General features: G+C 52.6%; 1 protein-coding gene across 1 annotated transcript; it reads left to right on the top strand.

The window, feature by feature from the left end:
• The first annotated feature begins 218 nt into the window (after positions 1-218).
• On the top strand, positions 219-7,885 carry Gata5 (GATA binding protein 5). Its single transcript, XM_059259819.1, has 6 exons — positions 219-762; positions 2,152-2,327; positions 5,456-5,581; positions 5,964-6,051; positions 6,761-6,885; positions 7,215-7,885. Exons 1-6 carry the CDS (start codon positions 219-221, stop codon positions 7,368-7,370), a joined length of 1,215 nt encoding a protein of 404 aa, XP_059115802.1. The 3' UTR covers positions 7,371-7,885.
• Positions 7,886-25,336: the final 17,451 nt, after the last annotated feature.

Genomic DNA, 25,336 nt, shown 5'->3' with positions numbered 1-25,336 from the left:
CTCGCTCCTGGGGCCCTGCGCCTCTTCTAACCCAGTCATTACACTTGGAGGAACTCCGGACCTGCCCCATTTGAACGGACTCAAAAAAGCGGAGTTTGCAAGCCGAGCAGCAGCACCTACCCGGGGCGAGCGTGAGAGCTGATGTAGGGGACACAGTGACTCTTGCCCTCGACGCCTGTCTTTCTTCTCTGCAGGTCAAGCTCGTGCCAGGCGGGGAAATGTATCAGAGCTTGGCGCTGGCCCAGAGCCCTGGCCAGGCCACCTATGCGGACTCGGGAGCCTTTCTGCACGCTTCGGGAGCCGGCTCCCCGGTGTTCGTGGCACCCACGCGTGTGCCTTCCATGCTGCCCTACCTGCCTGCGTGTGAGCCCGGCTCGCAGCCTCCCGCGCTTGCCGCACACTCTAGCTGGACTCAGGCAGCTGCCGCTGACTCCTCAGCCTTCGGCTCTGGAAGCCCGCACCCACCAGCTGCACACCCACCGGGAGCCGCCACCTTCCCATTCACACACAGCCCAGCGGGGTCTGGCAGCAGCGGCAGCGCAGGGGCCCGGGACAGCGGCGCCTTCCAGGGCGCGCTGCTGGCTCGCGAACAGTACCCAACCCCGCTCGGGAGACCCATGAGTGCCTCGTACCCCACAACCTACCCGGCATACGTGAGTCCCGACGTAGCCCCTTCATGGACCTCCGGACCCTTCGATGGTAGCATCCTGCACGGTCTGCAGGGCCGCCCTAGTGGCCTCCCTGGCCGCAGGGCCACCTTCGGTGAGTACTGGGCTGGGGTTGCCCGGTGGACATGGTTCTAATGTTAACTCTCGCAGCGATATACCCGCTCGCTACGAAATACAAAGCATGAGAAAAGCCGAAATGCGCTCTCCTGAAGTCAGGGCTCACCGCCCCGGTCCGACCCACAGAATCCCTCCTAGAATTGCCAGGATACAGGAACCTTTTCGGAACACAGTGCAATGAGAAGCACTCGATCCAGAATTATTTTTTTCAACATAATAGCAAGAAAATAATATATTTCTGTTTTTCACCCGACCAAACCCCAAAATAGTGTTCTGGATTATATCAGTTTGGAACCTACAACCTAAACTTTTCTTGGAAAGTTTTGGAAATTATTTTTGGTTTTGAGACAGGGTCTTATTGCGTTGACCAACCTAGCTTCAAACTTAACAGCAGGTCCTTCTGCTTCAGCCTTCCTAAGTGCTGAGCTTACAGGCATGCGCCATTATGCCAGGCTAAAAATGAGTTTTATAAAGTTCGAAATACTGATTGTTTGAACAAGTCACCACGGCCGTCCCGTTCTGCAACACTGGCATTCCAGCTTGAGATTTCCATACCTCCCAGGAACATAGATTAGATTAGATTAGATCCCGAGGTTGTTGGGCTGAGAATTGCTCCTCTGGGTTTCTGAGTATTTCTGAGGCATAGTCAGAGCAAAGAGGGCCAACCTCTGCTTGCAGCCCCAGGGCCTCCTCTAGTCCATCCCTCCAAGAATTTGGAAGCCTGCCGCCTGATTCATAGCCCCCTCTTGGCCCAAGCCAATCTAGTGCACTTAGATAGACAAGGGCGCCCCTGTGCCTGGTACCCACCGCCAGCGGTAGATGATCGATCCCACCCAGGCCCCAGCCATTGTCCCACTGCTTGCATATCTGTAGTTCCTGGCTAGACCTGGAACTGGACCGGTGTTCCCTGATGCCCTGTAGTCTTGCCTTCTGAGGGAGGACAGTAGTTGACTCCCAGGTCTCTGTCTCCCAGTTCACCCCGCCTTGAGGCCCACTCACACTTACACAGGAGATCCTCAAGTGGGGTGGGGAGGGAGGGAAATAAGGCTCTGCCATCCCTTCCCTCTGCCTGTGTAGACACATCTGCTTCCAAAGCTTATTAAAAATGCAAAGGCTGACGTGGACCCTAGTTAAGAAAGGGGCCATCTCAGGTATCTACCTTAAAGTTTGGTTTATTTGTATTCTTGCCTTATAAAACCCGCCCTAACAAATTTCACTAAAAACTAAATAAGACCAAGTATATAAATAAATGACCCTTTTAATGAGTAAATATAAGACACTATAAAAGGAAGGCAGAGCCCAGCAGGAGCCCTCGGGATTTCTGGAGGGGCAGAGGCCCCAGCCCACGAGCTTCTTGTCCCCACAGTACCTGACTTCTTGGAGGAGTTCCCCGGTGAGGGCCGGGAGTGTGTCAACTGTGGAGCCCTGTCTACACCACTGTGGCGCCGTGACGGCACCGGGCACTACCTATGCAACGCCTGCGGCCTCTATCACAAGATGAACGGCGTCAACCGGCCACTGGTGAGGCCTCAGAAGCGTCTGGTGAGTGTCCAGGGGGAGGACCTGAGCTACAACAGGAGTAAAGGAAAGGGCTGGCTCCTGCACACTAGTGGCGTCCGGATTCCTAAAGGATGGGGTAGGGATTGAAGCACGGGGCACTGTGAGCTACCCAAGGCTCCTGGTTGGGCCAGGCCAACTCACCTCTTCCTGGAGTTTGAAAATATTCAGGGAACCATCAGGATCCGAGCAAGGACTGCTAATGTTGATCTGGCTCAGGTCTTAGAACTCAACGCACATCAACAGGTTACCTGGCAGAACAATGTGTGTTTCAAAGCCACTTGCTACATGGCCCCAGGGTGTCCCAGGATCAGGTTTGAGAGTGAGCTGTGCCCTGGATGCATAAACCACAGTCTCTGTGGGACCCTGAGGGCTCAGTGCTGCAGTGGGATTGTGTTGGTGGTAACGGTGGGTGGCATCCTGGCCATATTAGAGGTCTCAAGGTGACTGGCACAGATAGAGTTGAGGGAAGGGTCCACTGATGGTGATGTCGAGAACCTGTGGGTATGTGTCCTGGGGCAGCACTTGCCTATACTTTGGGGTCCCTAGGAAACCAGGCGTCTGCCTTTTGCCTATCTCGCTGGCTAAATCTTGTTTTCACTTTTGGTTCTTTCCGGTACATGGTCACGTAGTGGTTGGTTAGAAGTGAATGAAGCTCAGGCTTGGGCCACCAACAGTTGTTGAGGCAGGAAGTAGCTTTGCTCTACCATCTCACAGGCAAACCTTCAAGTTCAAGTTTAAGTAGGTGTTTGGTTGGTGTTGGCAGATCACCTAACGTTCTTGCTGTGGAGGCTATAGTGGGTGCATGGGTCTCAGACCTGGGCGGGACTGTTCCTGAGTACCAGGCCCTCCTGTCTAAAGTTGTGAACCCCAGATGAGTGTTAGCATCTCCCACCTGGGAGGATGCTTCTCACCCTCCAGGTTTCAGAAGGGCACCGTGCCCATATCAGGCAGGGTCGGGGGACTGGCTGCCCTTGTCCTGCCTGAGAAGCGTGTCGAACGTGTTTTCCTGAGGCACTGACATGGGGCTGTAGCTCTGTACACTCTGTGTTATGGGCACGTGAGGCCCTAAGATGGGGACAACATTGTGAGCTCCAGGAGGCAGGTAGGATGCAGGGAGGGACTTCTCTTCCTCTGAGCTGGCCTGGGGTTTGGGGATCTGCAGGCCCATTCTGCCCAATACTTAGCCTCTTGCCATCTGAGGGGCCACTTTAGAGGCTACTGTGCCCTCTGGTCCTTCCCTTCAGTGATCTGCCTTATAATGGAACCCACGTGAGCTGCCCAGCCTGTTCTCCGTGAACCCACTAATGGGGAAACCATAGATAACTAGATAAAACAGCCCAGGCCTGGAGGACTGCATCCTAGGCCTGGGGTACCGTCTCCCCAGGCAACAGACCTGTCCTGTCCCTCTCCTCCATGCCAGGTTCTGAACTGGGCACCCAGGCACAGTGATAGGCAAAAAAAAAAACCAGGGAAGAGCCCCTGCTCTGCTCTGGGGTAGAGGGGTGGGTTTCCTGCCACCCCCACCCCCCAGAAATGTACTTTTCTCACCACTAACACCCTCCTCTCGGTTTTCCCTCAGTAGTCAAGGGACAAATCTTGGCCCGAGTCTGCTGTGTCTCCTAAAAGAGAGGGTCCACTTGGAGCTGGAGGCATTTCCAGCCTTGGCCTATCCCCAAGGCTCCAGTTGGCTCTCCACCCAGCCAGTCTTGGGTAACTGGGTTCTGGGTTCCAAGGAAGCCACTCTGCAACACTTCGTACTGCAGCTTTCATTTCCCAAAGGCTCTCCTGAATATATGACTTGCCCTCCAAGGAGCGCTCCAGCCTCCTCCCCTGAGTGCCCACCTTGGAAATTTGGAGACTAGCACTCGGTGCTGCTCTTCCTTTGGGTGAGCAGCCATTGGAGATGAACTTCTCTTGAAAAGAACAGACAAAAAGAACGCAGCCAGGAGAGGCTCGCTGTGGGCACCCGAAGTGGCCAGGCTGCCTGCACAGACAAGAAGGCCGGATGGAGGCTCGGGAGGGTGGGGACCCGCTGGGGTGTGGCAAATGGGCACGTGCCCCAGTGTTCAGAGGGAAGGGGAGGCTCTGCCCACCTGGCTCCTCAGTTTCCTGGGTCCCTTTTCCCTCTGTGCAATGACTGGCCGTTTGTGAAGGTTCAGGAATAGACAATGACTTCTTGGGTCACTATGTTGTCCTACGTTCTTAGTTTGCAAAAGTAAAGCATAATCGCAATGAAAAGACTCCAACATGGTTTCGACTTTTCTCTTGCACTTCTGGAGGTGTGGGATGAGTCTGTGAACCTTTCTTCCTGTGTACGGTCTGCCATGGGACACTCGCCTTTGCTTCTCACCCACCATGTCTCAGAAGGCACCCCACAGCTCCTAGCTGATTCGTGGAAGAAGAGAAGTCACAGGCCAGGGCTCCCCTAGGTCTGAAGATCCAGCAGGAACTGGGATCTGCAAAGTACCAGGCACCTAGTTAAGTGTGACTTCCAGATAAACACAAATATCTTACTGATCATATTCCAAGTCCTGCAGGGGGTACACTTACGCGAAACCTTAGCTGTCCCTTTTGGCTGATGTTCTAGAATTGTAGTTCAGTCTGAAGCCCTGAACCATAAAGGGGACAGTTGGGGTGTCAGAGGTACTGCTAAAGGGCAGGACTAAGGTAGGGACAGAAGAGTATAGGGTGGTGCCAGTAGCTGGAATAAATAATGTCACAGCCAGACTGGGCTGTGGAGTTTAGGAAGAGCTTAGGGTCCAGGTGGCCTCAGAATCCCACAACCAGATCCTGAAAGGTCTGTTACATCTCAATGATGGGAAATGCCCAGAGGTGAAGGGACTGGTCCTGGGACCAGAAGGCCAGTGAGTCGAAGCTTTGGTGAGCAAAGGACATCATATCCTGCCAGACAGGTCCATGGCAGGCCTCAAGCCTTCGGCACCCCAAACGTCTCACTCAACCAGAATGGTCCCTGACCTGGCAGCTGGTAACTGCTGAGTCCAGCCTCGATCCATCCCGTTCATTGTCATTTACTGCACAAGAGCCCCCCCAAGTCTGAGTTCTGTTCCCCCAATTCCCGGACTTACCCCAGCTCACTTGTCCCACCCCAGTCCTCATCCCGTCGATCCGGCCTCTGCTGCTCCAACTGCCACACTGCCACCACCACCCTCTGGAGGCGAAATGCGGAGGGAGAGCCTGTGTGCAATGCCTGCGGCCTCTACATGAAGCTCCATGGGGTGAGTGGCAGGGAGTAGCTATCTCCATCCAGAATCACGGGGTCGCCCCTCTGCCCCAGCTAGACAGCATGGCCCTTGGCCCCTGGCTTGAACATGTCGTGGGAGTGTTACACGTGTATTGACTGTCCATACACCCACTCCTCTGGAAGACCAAGCTGTTGCCTCCGTGCCCACTGTGCAGACCTACCCTCATGGAGCTCCCCAGGGCTTTTCAGACACCCAAATCTTGCCCTCTAGGCACTCCAGCCCTACCTCTTGTCTCTCGGGAAGAAGGGATGGGCATCTCCAGGGTGGGACACGAAGGTGACTGTGGAAGGGCCTGTGCAAGGGCCCAGGGGTGAGCAGGGACGGGAGCGGCCACCTACCCTTGCTGTCCCTCCAGGTGCCACGGCCACTAGCAATGAAAAAGGAGAGCATCCAGACAAGAAAAAGGAAGCCGAAGAACCCCACCAAGACCAAGGGCTCCTCAGGTGGGGGGAGGACACACTCGCAAGCCTCTGAGTCTCACTCTAACCCTGCCCCTGATGGGAGTCCTTCAGCTTGTTGGGGGAGGGGCATATGATGTGAGCTGGCCCAACAGTGGGACCGAAGTGGTGTAGTGACATTTTATTTGTGCACCCCAATAAAACTTATCTGGGGATCAGAGAACAGAGCCAGCCACCAAATTATATACAGAGGTCAGGCAGTGGTGGCACACACCTTTAATCCTATCACTCTGGGATCTCTGTGAGTTCAAGGCCACCCTGGAAACAGAGCCAGGTGTGGTGGCACACGCCTTTAATCCCAGCACTAGGAAGGAAGGAAGGAAGGAAGGAAGGAAGGAAGGAAGGAAGGAAGGAAGGAAGGAAGGAAGGAAGGAAGATGGCAGGGCACAGAAAGGTATGTAAGGCGTGAGTGAAAAGGAAGTCTCGCTCTGGAGGATGAGGAGTTGGTACGGCAAGGTTGGCTGTGGTTGGTTCTGTTTCTCTGATCCCCAGATAAGTTTTATTGGGGTGCACAAATAAAATATCATCAAAAAGTGGGGTAGATAAAGCCATACCCAACCCTCCACCTTTCAGTGCTGTGTGACTTTAAGAAGTCTCTGAACCTTCCTGGACAAGGACAAGAGAATTGGCCACATGGCAGGAAATATGGCCAGATCCAGGCCCTTCTGTAAATGTCCCCCATCTTCCCTTCCAGGATCCGCAACAAACACTGCAGCCTCTTCCCCCACTCTCCGCAACACTGAGGACTCGGCCACCACTTTGAAGGCAGAGCCCAGTCTGGCATCTCCAGTGTGTGTGGGACCCACTGTCACCTCCCAGGTAAGGGGGATGAGGCAGGGGGATGCAAGAGACAGGTCCTCACACTTCCTGGAGAACCTTGACTCTTCACCAGCTCAGATCCCATAAAGCACCCAGGACCTCTCCCAGAGCTTTGCTGGACACTTAGCCCTCAACCACCAGCGTGGTGGCATCCTTCCCCAGAGCTATGTGTGGTCCAAAGCCCTGCAGGACTTACTAGTCATGCTCCTCAGGGGCCTTTGCACTCATTCTAGGTTGAGGGCCCTTGGAGCAAATCACCTATGGCATGCCTCCCAGCCCCAGAGAGGTGGTAGACTCCTCTATACTCACCCACCCCATCCTGCCTGCAGGCCTCTAGCCCAGCGGATGAATCCCTGGCTCCCGGTAATTTGGAGTTCAAGTTTGAACCTGAAGACTTTGCCTTCACCTCCTCGTCCCTGAGCCCCCAGGCTGGCCTCAGTGGGGTCCTGCGTCAGGAGGCCTGGTGTGCCCTGGCCTTGGCCTAGGTGCTAAGGAAACTGTCACCACAGTGGATCCCAGGAACAGAGCCTGCAAATCTGGTTCCTAGGGCAGAGCAGAGGCCAAGGGGTCCCAGGAGCAGAGGTTAGCACCTGAGCCAGCAGCCCCAGGGGTCCCTCACCACTGTGGTGGGGGAACGTTCTGCGCTGACAGCCTAGAAGAAGAAGGCTGGTGGGTGAAGAAGGCTTGAAGGCTCATCCGGGATAGCAATGGACTCCCCAAACCTCTCATGGGCCCCTCTGTAGTCGAGACGAATGGAGATACCCACCAATGACTTGAATGCCATCAACAGTCAACATTTACAATTTGTAGCAGCTGGCAAAGGTTCACAGCATCCCACAGTAAAATCTGATCCAAGGGAAACAAACAGAATCCAGACGGGCAATAAGAAGGAGGAGACCCAACACAAGGCCTCTGGGGTCTCAAGTTCTTAACTTTCCGTATTTGACTCTGTAAGGTTGAGTGAGTGCTTTCTTGCCTACAAATGCAGAGCTATCAGAGACCGGTGTGCAAGTTGAGCACTGTACCAGGACATCACCCCAAGGGAAATACATCCCTCTGGCCATCACCACAGACTTCTGTATTTATTTGTATGCTTGTTTCCTGACAGGGCGGTAAAAGGCCTTGTTCTGGCAATCTGTGTACTAAGGCTTTTGCTGGTGAGCAGACCCACACAGAGACACTGTTGGAGCTGGCTGACATGTGGCCTTGTGGCCTGGCTCAGCTATCATTCCATCAGTTGGTAACACAGCCCTTGGCAGCATCCTCTCCATACCACGCCATGTCATCTGGCTGTGACTCTGCCCAATGGGTGCAGGTCAGTTCTAGGGCCCTGGTGCAGGGAGGTGACAGGCAGTGAGAGGAAGAGGGTGCTCTGTAGGCCACACCCCCACAGGTCTCATCTCTCTATTGGCTACTTCCTGGCATTTCCAGGGTTTCACACCCAGAGGAGGAAACCGGGAGGTAGAGCAGTTAAGGGGTCACCTAACCGTGAAGACCACCCCATCCTGTCTCCTGTGTGGACCCTTGATCCTTCCACCTAGTTCAGCTTGAGGCAGAGACCGTGGGCCCCAGTTAGAAGGACAGCAAGGGGCAGTAGCCTGCAGTCTCTGCAGATATCACAGGGCCTGTCTCTGGCTCCGAATAGGCGAACCTCACCCACCATGGATCTGTGGAAGGCAAAGCCAGCTGCCTGAATGTCTATTATCACATCCCAGATACTAGGGTAGGGAGGGGGAGGGGCTGGAGACAGACACAGGTGGCACTGCGTGCGTACCTCTAAGCACCCACACCCCAAGTGTGCACAAACCAGACCACAGCAGCTGCATGAGGGCTGTGCACAAGGTCTCAGAACAGTGTTCTCACTGCAGTACTGTCTCTGGGAGTCTCTTGTCCAAGCCTCAGTTTCCCCTTCTGTGATGAGAGAGGTATCTGTGATCAGATCTGTAACTCATGCACCCATCTAGTTACTGTGGTCACTGGGAGGATCCCAGATGTGGAGGTGGCACCAGGCACTCACCAACCCAGGCAGGCTCATGGAGAGATCCACAGTGAGAGGCACAGGCAGGTGGCTTTCTCTTGGATGGAGAGGAAGAAAACTCAGGAGAGAGGGGCACCTGACATAAGAGATCCCTCTCAGTTCTCACTTCTCTCTTTCTTTCTTCCTTTCTTCCTTTCTTTCTTTCTTTTTTGTTTTGTTTTTGGTTTGGTTTGGTTGGTTGGTTGATTTGGGTTTTTGTTTTGTTTTGTTTTGAGACAGGATCTCACTAGGTGGCTCTGGTTGTCCTGGAACTCGCTCTGAGGACCAGGCTGGCCTCAAACTCACAGAGATCCATCTGCTTCTGCCTCCTAAGTGCTGGGATTAAAGATGTGCGCCACCACTGCCCGGCTCTCTCGTTTTAATTTCTCTATTATATCTGTATGAGTGTTTTGCCTGCATGTATGTATGTGTATCACATGCATCCCTGGGGCTGGCAGGCATCTTAGGATCCCCTAGAACTAGTGTTAAAGAGGTTGGAAACCATCATGTGGGTGGTAAGAACTGAACCAGGGTCCTCTGAAAGAGCAACAAGTGCTCTTAACCACTGGGCCATTTCTCCAGTTCCTTAACTAAGTTTCTTTTTTTTTTTTTTCTTTTTTTTGGTTTTTCGAGACAGGGTTTCTCTGTGTAGCTTTGTGCCTTTCCTGGAACTCACTTGGTAGCCCAGGCTGGCCTCGAACTCACAGAAATCCGCCTGGCTCTGCCTCCCGAGTGCTGGGATTAAAGGCGTGCGCCACCACCACCCGGCTTAACTAAGTTTCTTAACTCCAGTTCTTGACTCCAGTTTCTTAACTAAGGAGACAGCTGAAGTGAAGAAGGCCATGGGCGCCACCACTGGGCATGGTCACTGCTGCTAAATTTAAACTTTCTCCTCTTCAGGAGGAAGCCAGTGAACCAAGTCCTTAATATAGCTTCCTTCCTCCCACCACCCATCCCCATCCTGCCCATTGGTAATAAACCACCAGATGAGCTGTATGCATCCATAGGCAGAGCAACTGGGGGCCTTTTCTGAACAGCAGGATGGAAAGGAAGGCCCCTTTGTCCGCTGCCTGCAATGCACTCCATCTCTATCACCTATGAGCTACAGCACCCCAGACCATGAAGCCACAGGGGCCACAGCACCCCAAGTCTGTCCCTTCCTGTCCAAAATATTTTCTGGCCCCCATGATGTGTTCTGGGCAACGCAGGGAAGGAAGGAGACCCAGTGAGGTAGCAAAGTAGAACACACCAGACATATAGATGGGGAGACCAGGGTCCCGTCAGTTGGAGTTTCTTTTTCTCACCAGCTGTGGCCATGCCCTCTCTGATGTATAGCACAGCACACAGGCACTCCTCCTCCAGGCTGGTATGTTACACTCCTACTCTATTCCAGGGTCTTGCTGTAGCTGGTCACCTTGTATCAGTGTGTTCTCTGTGTGTGCAGGGTGAAACCTGACCCCTAGATGCTTTATGGCTGAGTATCAGCCACCAGACCCTAAGAGCAGGCCCCTAACTGTGGTGGACACTGCTACAATGTTGAACTGGGACCTGAGCTTGCAGGGATACAGCCAAAGAAAGGGTGAGCGTTTCTTAGGCTCAAAAGGGTGGCCTGTCACAAAGTAGAGCAAATTCTCCCAGGTGCTCTTCTGAAAGCTTACACGCCTCAGAAGGGAAAACCCAGGGGGAGGAGGTATGTGAAGGGCAGTAGCTTCCTACTTGGCCAAATAAGGGCATTTCTTAGAACAGACCGCTTGCTACTGTCGCCATCAACATGTGGCTCTCTCATCAAAAGATCGAAGGTGCCATGTCACCAGCCATCCACAAGGTCCTCACTGCTGTCCTTTGTCACAGCCCTGGGGATAGTTCTAGGTGCTCAGGCAGCATTCCCCAAGGCGTGTGAACAGGCTGTGGGTAGAGTGGTCCGGGTGGAGAGGTGAGAGGCTGCATAAAGAAAGGATGCCAGGAAGAGCGCAGGATTCAGACCCACTCTCCCTTGAGCAGATGCTGGCTCCGTGGTCCTAGTTCCCTGTGTTTGGTTGGACACGGACCTGCAGCTGGGGAGTCCCTCTGGTGCCTCTAAGGATAGGCCTGGACAGCAGCTGAGGTCAGGCTCCAGCCTTCTGTGGGACCGAGCTAGTGTAAGGACACAGCTAGCAGAGAGACTCAACTGTGTCCCCACCTCCAATTCCATTACCCTTTATTAATGCCAAACAGTCAACCAGACTAGACCCTATCTCCATTTGAAAACCAGAGTCTCTCTGGGCCTATCCCATGCGTAGACCATGTGATCCAAGGAGCTAAGCCCCTGCCATGGCCTCTTCACTCCCTCTCCACGGGATGAAGTGAGGCCAGAGAGACTTGGTTTCCTGTAGCTGTCAGGCTTTGGGCAGGGCAGCCCTGATGCCTGAATTCCCTACACAAACATTTGGGTAGGGGCTGACCCTGGCCTCAAAGGGGAGGGGGCTGACTAAGCCCTCAGGAGTAGCCCCCTCCCCTCTGGGCCCGCATGCCGCCAAGATGTTGACATGGACGGCTCCAGCCGTCTTATTTATTATCTGATAAAGCGAGCTCGGCACCGCTGGTGGACAGCGTCTGGCCGCTCTGAGTTGACCAGCATGGGGGAGGAGGAAGGCGGTGCGGACAGAGCCGGGCCCCAGTCTCACCCTAGGACAGGCCTCCACCCTGAGCTCTGGGACAGGACACATCTCCTCCCCATCATTAGCCTTCCTTTGCTGCTCACAGTGCCATCTGGAAAGGATCTCCCTGCCTAGAGTGTCACACACACCGGAGACTGTGCCCCTTTCTGCCAAGCTCTGCTGCCCCCGGTTCCCAAATCTCTAGCTGAGTCTTTCCTCCTCATGTACCCGTCACCCAATTACTGTTGCTGCCATCCTCCACACCCTGCCTGTGGGCCAGAGTTCAGACTTTCCATGATGCAGGCTCAGGCCTGCTCCTTTGCCTCCAAACACTACTCCTCCAAGACCCAACTCTGCACTGTTAACTCGGCCCCCGAGGGCCCCACCCCCAGGGCTCCCCTTTGCTGCCAGCTGCATTCACTCTCAGGTACAGGGGACACTTGCCAGCATCCAAATGCATCAGACCTCTAGACGTTTGCTTCACTCCCCCTGACTAATGCCCTGCCTGACTCTTGTCTAATCAGTGACTGCGTCAGGGTATCTGGTGCCCACTAACCTCCTCCTTCAGCATTTTGGGAAGGATTAAGATGGAGTCCTGCCACCATACCTGGAGGTCAAGCGCCCCAGGCAGCTCTAGAAGCCTCTTGTAAACAAATTAGCGTAGTGATAATGCACATCTCTGTATAGTTGTGGGCCTGGGCATTGCAATGTGACGTGATAAGTTCCCCTCTTGCTGTGAACAAGGTCCCATGAGACTACTTCCCACTCAGAATGCTGCTCTGGGGTCTCCAACAGACAGATCTATCACCTGCCATACCAGGGCTGTCCTTGGGCAGGGGAAACATGGTAGATATTCAAGAAGAGGGAATCCAATAATTACTAGAGGGACTGTGTGTAGCTGAGCCCTTCAAAATCAGAGTTCCTAATAACACAAAGGTATACTTAAGCTTTCCTACCAAAAAGAGAGGTAAAATTTCAACTCATGTGTAAAGTATGACCACCACCTCTGTGCACAAAAAAAATACTAAATATATGATTGTTCATTGTGTGTGCATATGTTGTACATGTGGTGTAAATATATGTATGTACATGAACATGTATGCACATGGTAGCCAGAGACTGATATCAGGTATCTTTCCTCCATCACTCTTCATGTGTTGTTTGATTAATTGATTGATTGATTGATTGATTGATGAGAAAGGTTCTCACTGTGTATCCCTAGCTGGCCTGGAACTCACAGAGATCCTCTGTGCCGGTATTAAAGGTGTGTGCCACCACACATGGTTACTCTCCACCTAATTTTTTCTATCACAGCATCTCTCACTGTACCTGGAACTCATCAATTCAGCAAGACTGGCTGGCCAGTGAACTCTAAGGATCTACCCTACCACCCAACCAAGCACTGGGGTCACAGACACATGCTTCTGTGCCCAGATTTTACATGGGTGCTGGGAATCCAGACTCAGGTCCTCATGACTATGCAGCAGGCACTTTATTAGCTGAGCTATCTCCCTGGCCCTAGTGTATGTAGAGGAATAAATAGCAACAAAACTAGTTCCTGGGACAAGTACAACTTAATCTGAAATTCATTTTCTTGCCGGGTGGTGGTGGCGCATGCCTTTAATCCCAGCACTCGGGAGGCAGAGCCAGGCGGATCTCTGTGAGTTCGAGGCCAGCCTGGGCTACCAAGTGAGTCCCAGGAAAGGCGCAAAGCTACACAGAGAAACCCTGTCTCGAAAAACCAAAAAAAAAAAAAAAATTCATTTTCTTTCTTTTTGTTTGTTTTCTTCGAGACAGGGTTTCTCTGTGTAACCCTGGTTGTCCTGGAACTTTATAGACCAGATTGGCCTCAAATCCACAGAGATCCATCTGCCTCTGCCTCCCAGGTTCGGGAATTAAAGACGTGCACCACCACTGCTTGAAAGAAGGTTTATCTTAATGGAGTTCTGAATGAGTCAGGGAGGGAAACATCAGAAAGAAGGCTGAGGGTAGTTATTATGGAGTGTGCACATGGCCCCCCATCATGTGCCTGATCCCACAGAGGACTCTGGGAAAACTGTCTGGGGAGGCTGACTTCCTATTCCACACCAGTGTGTTTCCACCATAGTGGGATTTAGATCTAGGATCCAAGAGATCTTCTGCCAGTCCAGTATAGGAGATAACTGAAAAGAGGCAATTCCTCCTGCCCAGGCACTCTCCTCAGGCCTCAGAAGCACTGGAGAACACTCAGGAGGCTGAATCCACTGGAGTTCTCCCTGGTGAACAAGAAAGAGATGGAGAAAGACAGAGAGGCAAGAGCAGTGGGGGTGGAGCAGGAGACAGAGCAAACGAGAAAGAGAGAAAAAGCAACATGAAGAGAAGCAGGAAGGCAGAAATAAATGGACTCCAACAACCAGACCTTGGCTCTGTGATCTGAAACCACAACAACGAAGCCCCACCCTTGGAGGAGTGAGATGCCCATCAGCTCGGATACGGTACCTGTAGGCCCATTTGTCAACTCTGGGGCTGGAGAGCACAGGAGGGAGAAAATTCTGGCCAACCTGCCCTCACCTAAAAGGAGTCAACAGAGACCAGCCAACTCCCTGCATACTGCTGACCCTGGGCTAGGGTATGGGGGACAGTGGGTCCCACCACAAGCCCAGATCCACAATATTTCCTAATTTCTCATCCTAGGGCCAAGAGTTCTTTTAAAAACTTTAAGCACAGAAAACCCTACACATTGCAACCTCCTTAAACCAACAGCACCTGCTATGCACAAGACAGCCACAGATGAGTGTCCTTCAACACGGCTCCACGAGGAGCCTGGCTCTCACCCTCCTCTGAAGTGTCACCGGGATCTTCTGGCTAAGGTTTAAGAGACCTTGTCCTAGAAGGCAACATCCCTAGTATAGCACACATACACCCTGTGCCACCCTAGAGAGAAGGCACTACCCTGGGCCAAGGTCAAAACAGCTCACTGCTGCAATCAGGACTCTGTAGAAAGCCTGGATGAGCCCATAGCCACATCCTGATGGATTGGCAAGTCACCTTGTTCATTTTACAAATGAGCCAGGAAGGTAAATACTCTAATAAATCCTCCATCTTTGCCCAGTAAGCCCAGAGACACTCCATAGTCGTATCTGGTGGTAGTCATGGAGGAGGACCCAGAGAACTGACAGCCAGACCTGAGCTTCAGTACAACAGGCAAACACTGAAAACACACACCTGGAGCCAGGACAGGAGGGGAGACAGACAGCACGCAATGCCAGACACACACAGGCCACTTGGACTTCAACTGAGTGCAGCAGATCTAGGACTCTTTGAGGCTGCCTTGGGGTCCGGTTCAGGTGCCAGCAGGAAACTTTGGCAGTTCTCAGCTGCTCTGTGCCTAGGAATCCCTGTCTGCAGAAGTGTTGGTGACTGCCATGGGCTTACTCTAAGAGTAGTGGTGGCCCACATGAGGCCTGGCGATGTCCTCATGTGTCACTACCATCTTCTTCATACCCTTGAATGTCGTACAAGAGTCATGCTGCACTTTTGTTTCCACAGAAATCACAGACCAAACCCACAGCTGCTGCCAACTGCCTCCTCCTCCTCTCCTGCTTTTTCTCCTCTGAGTTTGAGCTATCTCGGGGCAGGCCAAGCAGCTTAGTCTTGGCCCCACCATTGCTGCTAACAGCAAGGAGATGAAAAAGGGACTCTCACGGGTAATGCCTGGGGGGCGCTCACCAACCTAAGACAGAGCGCCTGCGTGGCCTGGGCAGGCGTCTCCATGACAGGTAAGGTGACCTGCTGACGTCCCACACAACCTAAGTCAGAAGCTCATTTTTTAGTAAAAGGGGGACCTGTAGGGCCCTGGGCCCCGTTTTGGGTAACTGTTGCCTTGCTTGCTGACCTTGACCTTGATATCCTCCCTATGCTAATTCCCTGCTAGGTTCCACCCTCCTGAATGCTTAAGGGAAGTTCCTTGTCTGTGTATCCTGCATAATGGGTGTTAACAACTTAGATGCAAGATTGTAAAACATCAGTAGTGAACTTCTGCCTTCCGAGGTTCTCCCATTGTGCTGTAAGCCTTTATTTAAGATCTCTTCCCTCCAGCATTCAGCATTAAATAAATAAATAATAATTTTTAAAAAGTACAGATTAAAAAAGAAAGAAAGAAAGAAAAAGGGACTCTCCCAGGGAAATGTGGCCCCTCCAGCCCCAAGATGCCACTTTCAGATCCTAGGAGAACCCCCACAGGCAATATGGTGCCCTTGCCATCTTCTGTGACTCCTACTCCGGGCCTCAGCCCTGCTCAGCCCTCCACTGGCCTTCCCCAGACCCTATCATAAGGTTCCTCCCCAGCACGGGAGACTCCTGACATCTCCCCCAGCTGTTGCCTCAAGAGTGAACACAGAGCAGGGATTTGGTGAACTCCAGCCCTGGTATGTTCCATGGCCTGTGTGGACAGAAGTGGCCCTTCCATGGCCACTCTAACTTGCTGAGGGTACTTGGCCCTGCACTCCCGCAGAGCTGCTCACACTGTCCCCTGAGTGAAGACACAATTAGAAGCACTGTCAGCCAGACAATGGGCTCCAAAAATACCCCAAAGGCAGGCAGGACTTGCCGGTGACATCTGTAAGTTCTGTCCTGCGGAAGTTATAAATACGAAATAATGTTAATTCAGAGCCATTTGTCATTTGGGGACAGCCGCGTCCTTTGTGGGGCAAGGGATGTTTTTCCAGATTTGTAATTTATTGCTCTTTATAGTTAAATGCAGCTAGGCACAAAAAGGAAAGGCAGAAAAAAGCAGGGTTTCCCCTGGAGCTGCCGGGGTGGGAGCTAGGCTGGCGGGGTAGGACCACCTTTATCCTAGCCAACAGCCCCAGGAGGCACTAAGCCCCTCTAGTCAGAAACCCATACACACACAAGCATAAGGGCCACCAGGAGGCAACCTGGGCTCTTGGGGTCTTCTGATATCCCCAAACAGCCAGTCAGTCATAGGCCTGCCTCTATCCAAAGAGGGGGTCTAGTTTTTCTCTTGGCCCTAGCCCCTCTGGCCACCAGGTCCTAGCCACACTCAAAGTAGCATGACAGCATCCTTCATGCCTCCCAATTCCATCTAACATCTGTTCTCAACCCTCTGCACATCTGTGACCCCAGAGTTTCAGGTCTCAAAGGAGACTCATGCTCCCCAGCCTGAGAGGCTGTGTCCACAGCTGCCTTACAGATCCTGAGACCTTGTCTCCAAGTTCTTCATCCTACATACTCTAGCCAGGCTCCATGTCTCAGTCCTTCAGGGACCCTCTGAACAGCCCTTGTCATTCACTCCAGCAGGCTCTCATCCCCTGGACTGGAGAGAGTGCCTATTATGGTCTGTGCAGCACTCTGACTCTCTAGAGTATATCTTGCTCACGGTCACTTGACTTGGGTGCTAGTTCTTTATAATGGCTCTCCTCAAAGTTCAGGAGGATGGGACCTATGTGAACTCCCTTTGACATTCCCCCAGGGTCTGTACAAGGCTGGCATCCAGCAGGTACTCCACAGAGCACTGTTTGGGAGCCATACTGCCTGGTCCCCCACCCCAGAACATCACAAGTACCATGTAGGGCGCCTGTGAAGGCGGCACTGGCTGTGCCCTGTCATGGGAAGTTGACCTGAGGGTCAGGAACCACTGAAGCTGCATGGTCACCACCACACTGCCCTGGCCCAAGAGTGTGAGAGCAGCAGGCAGGTGATCTGTTGGCCCCACTGATCACAGGCAAAAGTTAAAGGTCACAGATCCTCCAGAGAGCAATAGAAGCAATAAAGTCCTCCCTGGCCCTCCCAGCTGAAAGTCTTCCCATATCTGGAGTGCCCCAGCCACAAGAGCTCCCATAGCTGGCATGCCCTGTCTGCACTCAAATACGCCTCTGCACTGGCCTTACAGCCTCCCACTGCCTCCTTCCCTGTCTGCAAGCCTGAGCTAGAGACCCCCTCTCTGACCTCTCCTGGGAGGAAACCTTCATCTGGAGACTATACTATGACCTATGACCCTAGCTTCCAGCCCTGCCTTAAACCCTTGTCACAAGAACCAGAACCTAGGAGCAAGGCTCAGGAACACACGTGGATGTCAAGAGTGAATGATTTGAGCTAGATGAGGTTAACATGCTGCCGAGGCCTAGGTGCTGTCAGGGTACTCTGCCAGTGACTGCTGCAGAAATACAAGCAAGTCCTGAATCTCCCTGAGCCTCAGACGAGCCCGAGAGAAGAGTGGAAAGGGCCTGGGGACAGCACCACAGCAGATACTGAACCTCAAGAGGGCCATGAACACTGTCTACTCCTAGACTCCCAGTAGGCAGCGCAAGGCCCTCATATATCCAAGAGCTGGTGTGCTCACAAGGACCTTCAGAGAGGGTTAGGAAACAGCCACCAAACAAACAGATCCACCACAAGGTCACTCAGAGCCTCAGGGACCACACATCTCAGCTATGAGGTACTGGGGAACTGCTTGCACCTCAGGACTCAGAACCCTTGGCCATGGCAAAAAGGAGCTGGCTTCTGCCCCATCCCAGGAAAAAAAACAAACAAACAAACTGCCTTGTCAAGAGTATATCTATACTTCCAGGGGCCACACTGTCTTCCTTCCCCACCCGAATGCTCCCTCTCTGTAGACAGTGCAAAGCCTTTGTCACGTGTGTGTGTGTGTGTGTGTGTGTGTGTGTGTGTGTGTGTGTGTGTAAATGAACAAGTCGGACTCAAAGCTCACTTAAGGGTTGCTAGATCTCTGCCAGGGTAATCTATCCTCCAACCACTTCTTGATGGTGATGGGTCCCTTTATGCGGAGTCAGCGAATGGTAGCCAATTCTATCTTCAGGACAGAGGTCTGATGGGTGGGATAGGAGCCTGGCCAGGGGAGGAAGGCTGCTTAGGGTGACAATGCAAATCTTGTTCCCACCTCATGATTATGGTCTTTAAGCCAGCCTGGCCCACAGAGCCACTCACACATGATACAAACGCAGGCACTCAGACCTGCTGGCGGCTTGGTGGAGGACATGGGGCATGAAGTATGCACAGGGTGTGGAACACATGGATGGAGAGTACAAAACAGGAGAGGCCTTCCTGGCATCACTCAGTGCCTGGTCCAGGAGTGAATCTCAGAGCCACCTGAGGAGACCGTGCAGGCTGAATCCTGATGAACTAGCAGCCCTTTCACAGCCTAGGGGAATGGGACAGTGGCATTCACAACAGTAGTGCCCATAGATTCTGGTTCTCTCCAGTCTGTGAATTTTGTCCACACAGCCTGAGGCATGCTTACCAGACATACCCCTGGCTCTGCCTAGAGACCAAGCCCCAGCCTCCTGGACAGGGAAGTCAGGCCCAATGACCTTGGGGACATCTGCCATAGGTGGGGTGCCTGGGGATCCCAGTGCAAAGGTCCCAGAGAAAGAAGAAACAGCCATAAACCAAAGGGCAGCATTCTGCTGAGAGGCAGATTCGGGTTGCAGGTGGCACCTAATGTGGGCCCACTGGTGCCCAGAGCAGCTGCCCAGTCTCCAGTCCCACAGTGGAGACTCTGCCCCAGGAAGGGTAGACCAGCAAAGGCTGCATATATCTGCATATATCTATAGGGTCCCCATCCCTCCTGAGTCCTTCCATTCATCCCCACGACAGTTCCCTAAGTGACTGTGGGGCCAGTATGAGGGTGAGTGTCAGGATCCCATGAGTTAGATGAGCCTCAGAGCTCTGCTACCTCCAAGGTAAGCCTGAAGCCTTCAGCGCAGTGAAGAGTCCTGGGTGCCTCGCTGGCCTGAGGCTGGAGCTTCAGTAAGATTAAGGAACGAGGCCAGGCATAGTGACGTGTGCCTTTAATTTCAGCTCTCAGGAGGCAGAGGCAGGCAGACAGATCTCTGAGTTAGAAGACAGCCTTGTCTACAGAGCGAGTTCCAAGACAGCAGGGGCTACACAGAGAAATCTGTCTTGAAAAACCAAAAACATTGACATCAGGATAGTGTGTCCAAAATGCTTCACAAATTCACCCAGCATCTAACACCTTCTAAGCCCTGTCACCAGCTGAAAACTACTCAAGTGACAGTCACACAGATACATAGGGGCACGGACCTGTGCTCTCGAAAAGTTCACACACACACACACACACACACACACACACACACACACGCACACGCACACGCACACGCACACGCACGCACGCACGCATGCACACCTCACAAGGGGCTGGGGCTGTCCAGGGATGATAATGAGGAGTCTGTGGTCTGGAAGGAACAGTGAAGGAGGGAGGGACAAGCATGGAGCCAGGGCTGCAAATCTCTGAGGTGACCCTCTCCAGATTGAGCATTTCTGTGCTTGTGGAGACCCCACCAAGTTTCAAGAGAAGCAGCAGAAACCTTGAGTTAAAAGACAGGTTCCAAGAGGGAGCAGAGTCCTGTAGATACATGTAGCATCTGCTCGTCCAGCTTCCCTGGAGTAGAGTTCCACTGGGTGTCCCTACCAGACCTGGGGGCTGGGCAGGTCCCAGCACCAGGGGCTCCTGCACTGGGTACCACCCAGTATCCCTCCCATTTCTCCCTGATAGATCTCATGCATCCATCTACCTCACACAGGATCCCCTGACAAGTCCCTAGAAGCTGAAACAAACCTATAGGAATCAGAGATACCAACTTCCCCCAGGCCAGTTCTTCTTGATCTTGACTTTAATGCTCCTGGTCACTTTTTTTCCACTAGATAAGCTCTTCCTACTTAATCAGGGTGGTCCTCCAGCCTCAGCCTCTGGGAGCACTAGAATTACAACTTAATTGTATTCCAGTGTTTGTTACTTTTGTATCACACTGTGATCATAACACTTGAGAGAAACAATGTAAGAAAGAAAAGGTTTAAGACTTGTAATTTGACCAGATTTTAGCCCATCAGAAGCATGGCTGAACTCATGGTGGCAGAAATGTGTGACAAATGTTCCTCACAGGAATCAGACCGCCCGCCCGGCTGGGCCAGATCCTGAGATGAGTATAGCCTTCAAAGTTCCACTTTAAAAAGCTCCACATCCTTCCTAAACAGCGCCCCCAGCTGGGAAACAGCTATCTCCCAAAATATATGTTGAAATCCAAATCCCCAGGACCTCAGGATGACCCCTGGAAGCAGGGTCATTGCAGTTACAGTAAAGTAAGTCAAGGTCAGGATAGACTATGGTCAGTCCTGGTTCAACATAAGCTGGACACAGACACCCTCAGGGAGAATACCACACAGAGGAGAGATAGAGATGCAAGTAACGCTGCTACACCCCTAAGAGGCTAGAGAAGTCCAAAGCAGACACTTCAGTCTTAGGAGAAGCCAAACACATAAATACATGTACACACATATGTACACATGCATCAAAAAGAAGAAAAAAGAAAGAAGGAAGGAAGGAAAGAAAAAAGAAAGGAAGAAAGAAAGAAAGAGGAAGAAATAATCTTTTAGTTATTTGGATGCACTGTGCATCCAAAGTATCTCAGCCTGCTATCTCCCCAGAAAGTGAGAAATGACATCATTTAGCATCTCTGGTTCATTCAGGTCTGTGCACCCACTATGTAGCCCACACTGAGCCACCATATAGCAGGACCAGCCATCCCAAGACAGCCATATGTGCTGTGTGAGACCAGCACCCATCTGGGATAGGTCCTTCTCAGTCCCCTTGTTTGAGGCAGAACTAATAACAAGGTAAGCTGAGCCACACCAAGGACAGTTACAAATGAACATCCCAATCAAGCTGGCTCCGTAGGTCTATACCTGAGTGAGTGATAGAGCTGGTCCAGCTAAAAGAACAGGAGCAGCGGCTGTACCAGAGGGCAGAGAATGGGGCTGGGGGGTGGAGGGGGTAAGGGGCAAGCCAGGCACTCAGCTCTCTCCTTGAAACTCAGGTGCAGGAGACAGGGCCTTCTTCTCACCCTAAGCCCAGCCCAGCAGGCCCCATTATTACCATTCCTCCACTGAGAATGAAGGACTGAGTCAGCAAGTAGGAAGATTCGGCCTCCACAGCAATCCCCCACCTCAGTGATGGATGGGGTGGGTTTTCCATGAAGCCTTCCAGCCTGCACCCTGGTATGCTCTGGCCACCCAGGCAGGGTGAGGGTTGTGCCAGCCTCTGCTGCCAGGCCAAGCTGTCTGCCGATGCCCCTGGCTAGCAGCCGGAAGAGATCGACTCACATTTTCCTATTAGGAGGCTGGCCTGGCAGCTGGGAGGCTGTGCTGATAAGGGAACCCTGGGCCTCTTCTGTGCCTGTTCTCTGAGCAGTAGTCAGGAGCAGAGGAGCACATGCACAAAGGAAACTCTAGCCAGGACCCAGCAGCTCAAGAACAGAGACTTCATCCTGTTCTCACCACCCCTGCAACCCTGCCACCTGCTGAGCTTAGCAGACAAGCTGGGCATCATCAAGGCATGCTGGGTGCATAGCAAGTACTCAAAGGGTGAGTATATGAAAGGAGTGGGGATGGAGGGGGGAGGGGGAAGGAGTGGGGGAGGGAGGGAGGGAAGGAGTGGGGGAGGGAGGGAGGGGAGAAGGAGTGGGGGAGGGAGGGGGAGGGAAGGAGGGAGGGGTAAGGGGGAGGGAGGGAGGGGGGAAGGAGGGGGAGAGGGGGGAAGGAGTATGGGAAGGAAGGAGGGAGGGGGAAGGAGTGGGGGAAGGAGGGAGGGAGGGAGGGGGAGAGGGGAGGAAGGGAGGGAGAGGAAGGGAGAGGGAGGGAGGGGGAATGAGGGAGGGAGGGGGGAGGGAGGAACTAGGCTCTTTGCTGAGGAAAGGACCTGCCCTGCCCCAACACTCAATTGAGAAGTACTATAGTGAGTAGCCCACAGATAGCCTTGCCCACTGGCCAGAACTAGGCAATGGAAGACACAAGTCCCAGGTCTTGACCCCCTCACATCCTCCAAACAACAGGATGCCCAGAGAAGGATATGTGCAGTGTAGCTGGGAGCCAGGACTCTGGCCAGATCCACCAGTTCAAGCTCCAGCTCTGCCCAGCAGTGCTGTGTGGCCTTGGGCAAGTCACTGAACCTTTCTGTGCCTCTATTCCATAAAACATCTCTGAGAATGGTCCAGGGCACCTCAGCTTAAGGAACTTGGGAGACGGCTGTGGGAAGAACAGGGTTTCTCAGCCCAGCTCACTTCTGCAGAAGACAGAAGCTCCAGGCAGAGCCAAGTAAGGGGGGTCCTGAGGGACCTGGGAACCAGCCCTGCAGAAGGCAAAGCAGTCCAGACAGCCGTGCATTCTTTGGGCCATGTCAAGGACAGCTGCACAGATGAGGGTACCAGGGTGAAGCCCTGGAGATTGAAGCCTCTGTGGTGGGGCAGGGTGCTGGGGCAGACCTACAGCCTAGGGATCTTCTTGAAAGTTATTAGGTTTTTGTTATTTGTTGTGTGATGTTGGGGCTCAAACCCAGTGTCTGTGACTCATCAGGCAAATGCCACAGAACACCCAGCCCCCTCTGATTCTAATTTTAAGAGCAGGATGTGTTCTGGGTCCTGGATAACTATGTGTTACTTTAGGGAGGAAAGGCAAGCAAATCCCACCCAGGACACTGGTCTCCATGCTTCCTGCAGGGAGGAAGTTGGAAGTGAGCACAATGCGAACAGCCAGGTCCTCACACAGTGTTCACACACGATCTGCCTCCAAGCCGGCCTCTGTCTGGTGGCTCCATTGGCCCTAGGTAGTGTGTGTACATGCCACAAGCATAGGCATGTGCTCTGGAGATACCAGGAGGCCTGGTGTTGCCTACACAGGAGGGTAGGGCTGGGGAAGCTCTCAGACACACAAGACATCCCCCAGCCAGTCAGCAGGACTAGATGAAAACGGCCAGTGATGACCACCAGGCCTCTGTTCCACACAGCCAGAAACAACAGCTTCTGAGGGCTAGGGGCTACACTTCCAGAACTTTCTGTGATACCCTGAAGTCAAGCTGATTTTCACACATGCTGAGTAACTGCCCCCTGCAACCTGCAAACACAAACACTTCTCTGTTTCCCGTTTCCTGCTTCTTCCCCTGTGGAGGCCAGCTGGGCAAATGAGTGCTGAACAGCATGGAGAGACCCCATTCCTGTCTTCTACACATCCCACTGAGCTTCATTGCACCAAGACTCACACAATCAGCTCCCAGCCACTGGCCCTTAGTGTCCTCCATCTGAGACAGAGAGAGAGAGAGAGAGAGAGAGAGAGAGAGAGAGAGAGAGAGAGAGAGAGAGAGAGAACAATATGTGGTGTGCTAAGCAGGTGTGGTCATCCTCAAACGGGATTTATAAACAAACATTACTCAGCCACAGAAGGCTGGTCCTGGCTTGCAGGTGTACCTGGGAAAGGGGAGCCACAGGTGAGATGGGGGTCATCCATTCTGGAGGGAGGAAGCTCAAGTGGGATGAGAAATGCAGAGAACAGGTGGGATGAGTTGGCCAGGACCATGTCTCACAACACCACCCAGTCAGCACTCACACCAGGAAAAAATGCCAGAATCCCAGGTTCTGCCCAACTCAGGGTGGCCAAGGACAAGAGCTGGCCTTCCAGATAAGTCTTGGGAAGTACTGGGCCACTTGGGAGGTTAACTGCCATCATTGGGAGTCCATTAAAGGAATTCTGTGTTCCCCATTGTGAATTCTATGGTGATATTTTATTTGTGCTGAAATGTGATTTTATTTGTATATTAATAAAGTTGCCTGGGGGTCAGAGCTAATAGCAAGCCATTTAGCAGAAGTCTGGCAGTGGTAGCACACGCCCTTAATCCCAATCATATGACAGGCAGATCTCTGTGTGTTCAAGGACACAGCCAGCAACACACCTTTAATCTCAATACCAACCATAGAGACCTGGAGGTCTGTATAGACAGGCAGTGACAAGGAGATCATGTGATTGGGTTTACAACCAGTGAGAAGGCAGAACAGAAAGTCAATAAAAAGATAGACACACAGGAAATAGGTCTCTTTCTCAGGGGAAGGACAGCGGCAGCAGCTGGTGGTAAAAAGGTGGTCTCACCGGCAGTGGTGGCGCACGCCTTTAATCCCAGCGCTCAGAGCCAGGCGGATCTCTGTGAGATCAAGGCCAGCCTGGGCTACAGAGTGAGATCCAGGAAAGGTGCACAGCTACACAGAGAAACCCTGTCTCAAAAAAAAAAAAAAAAAAAAAAGAAGGTGGTCTCAGCTTTTGGCTATTAATCTCTGATCTCTGGGCTTTTAACTCTGCATTTGGCCCTGTGTTTCTTATTTAATAAAACTGTTCAGAATTGCATCTACAGAATTCACCACAGAATAATTAGTAAAGACTTAGCTGACCACATTTGTTTAGGAGGGCCTAACAAGGTCCACAGAACTCTCAGCCTCAACAGCACCTGCTCACTCAGCTCAGGCCATGAGACAAATCCAGGTGTGGGCAGGGCCTTGCTCAGGCAGAGCCATACTGCCTGTAATGGTACTAAAGATGGTCATTCTGCTTCTAGTTCATAGTTACATGGAGCAGCACTCCCATCCCCACCTCCATCATCACAGGGGGACTTCCAGCATGGGTACACTCACATTGGATTAGGCCCCACGATGACTTCACCTTGATTCCATCTGCAAAGACCCTGTTTTCAAATAAGGTCGCATTCTTGGGAGGCAGAGGTCTTTCACCTGTCTTGGGTGACAGTCCACTCTGAGCATGCAGGTGCAACTGTGACAGAAACAGCCCTGCCATGCTGGAGCGCATATCATGGGGAATGAGACAGGAAGTGCCTAAGAGTACAAGGTGGAATGAGACCAGCAGAACCAGAGAAACAGTTGACAGTAAGGGAGACATTGAGACAGAGAAGTGAGGGGCTTGGATTGAGGGATTGCTGGTGTCCAGAAGA

This window comes from Peromyscus eremicus, chromosome 4 (genome assembly GCF_949786415.1).
Source record: "Peromyscus eremicus chromosome 4, PerEre_H2_v1, whole genome shotgun sequence".
Taxonomy (NCBI): domain Eukaryota; kingdom Metazoa; phylum Chordata; class Mammalia; order Rodentia; family Cricetidae; genus Peromyscus; species Peromyscus eremicus.
The sequence above is the reverse complement of the archived record's forward strand: the minus strand, read 5'-3'. Positions and strand labels throughout refer to the sequence as shown.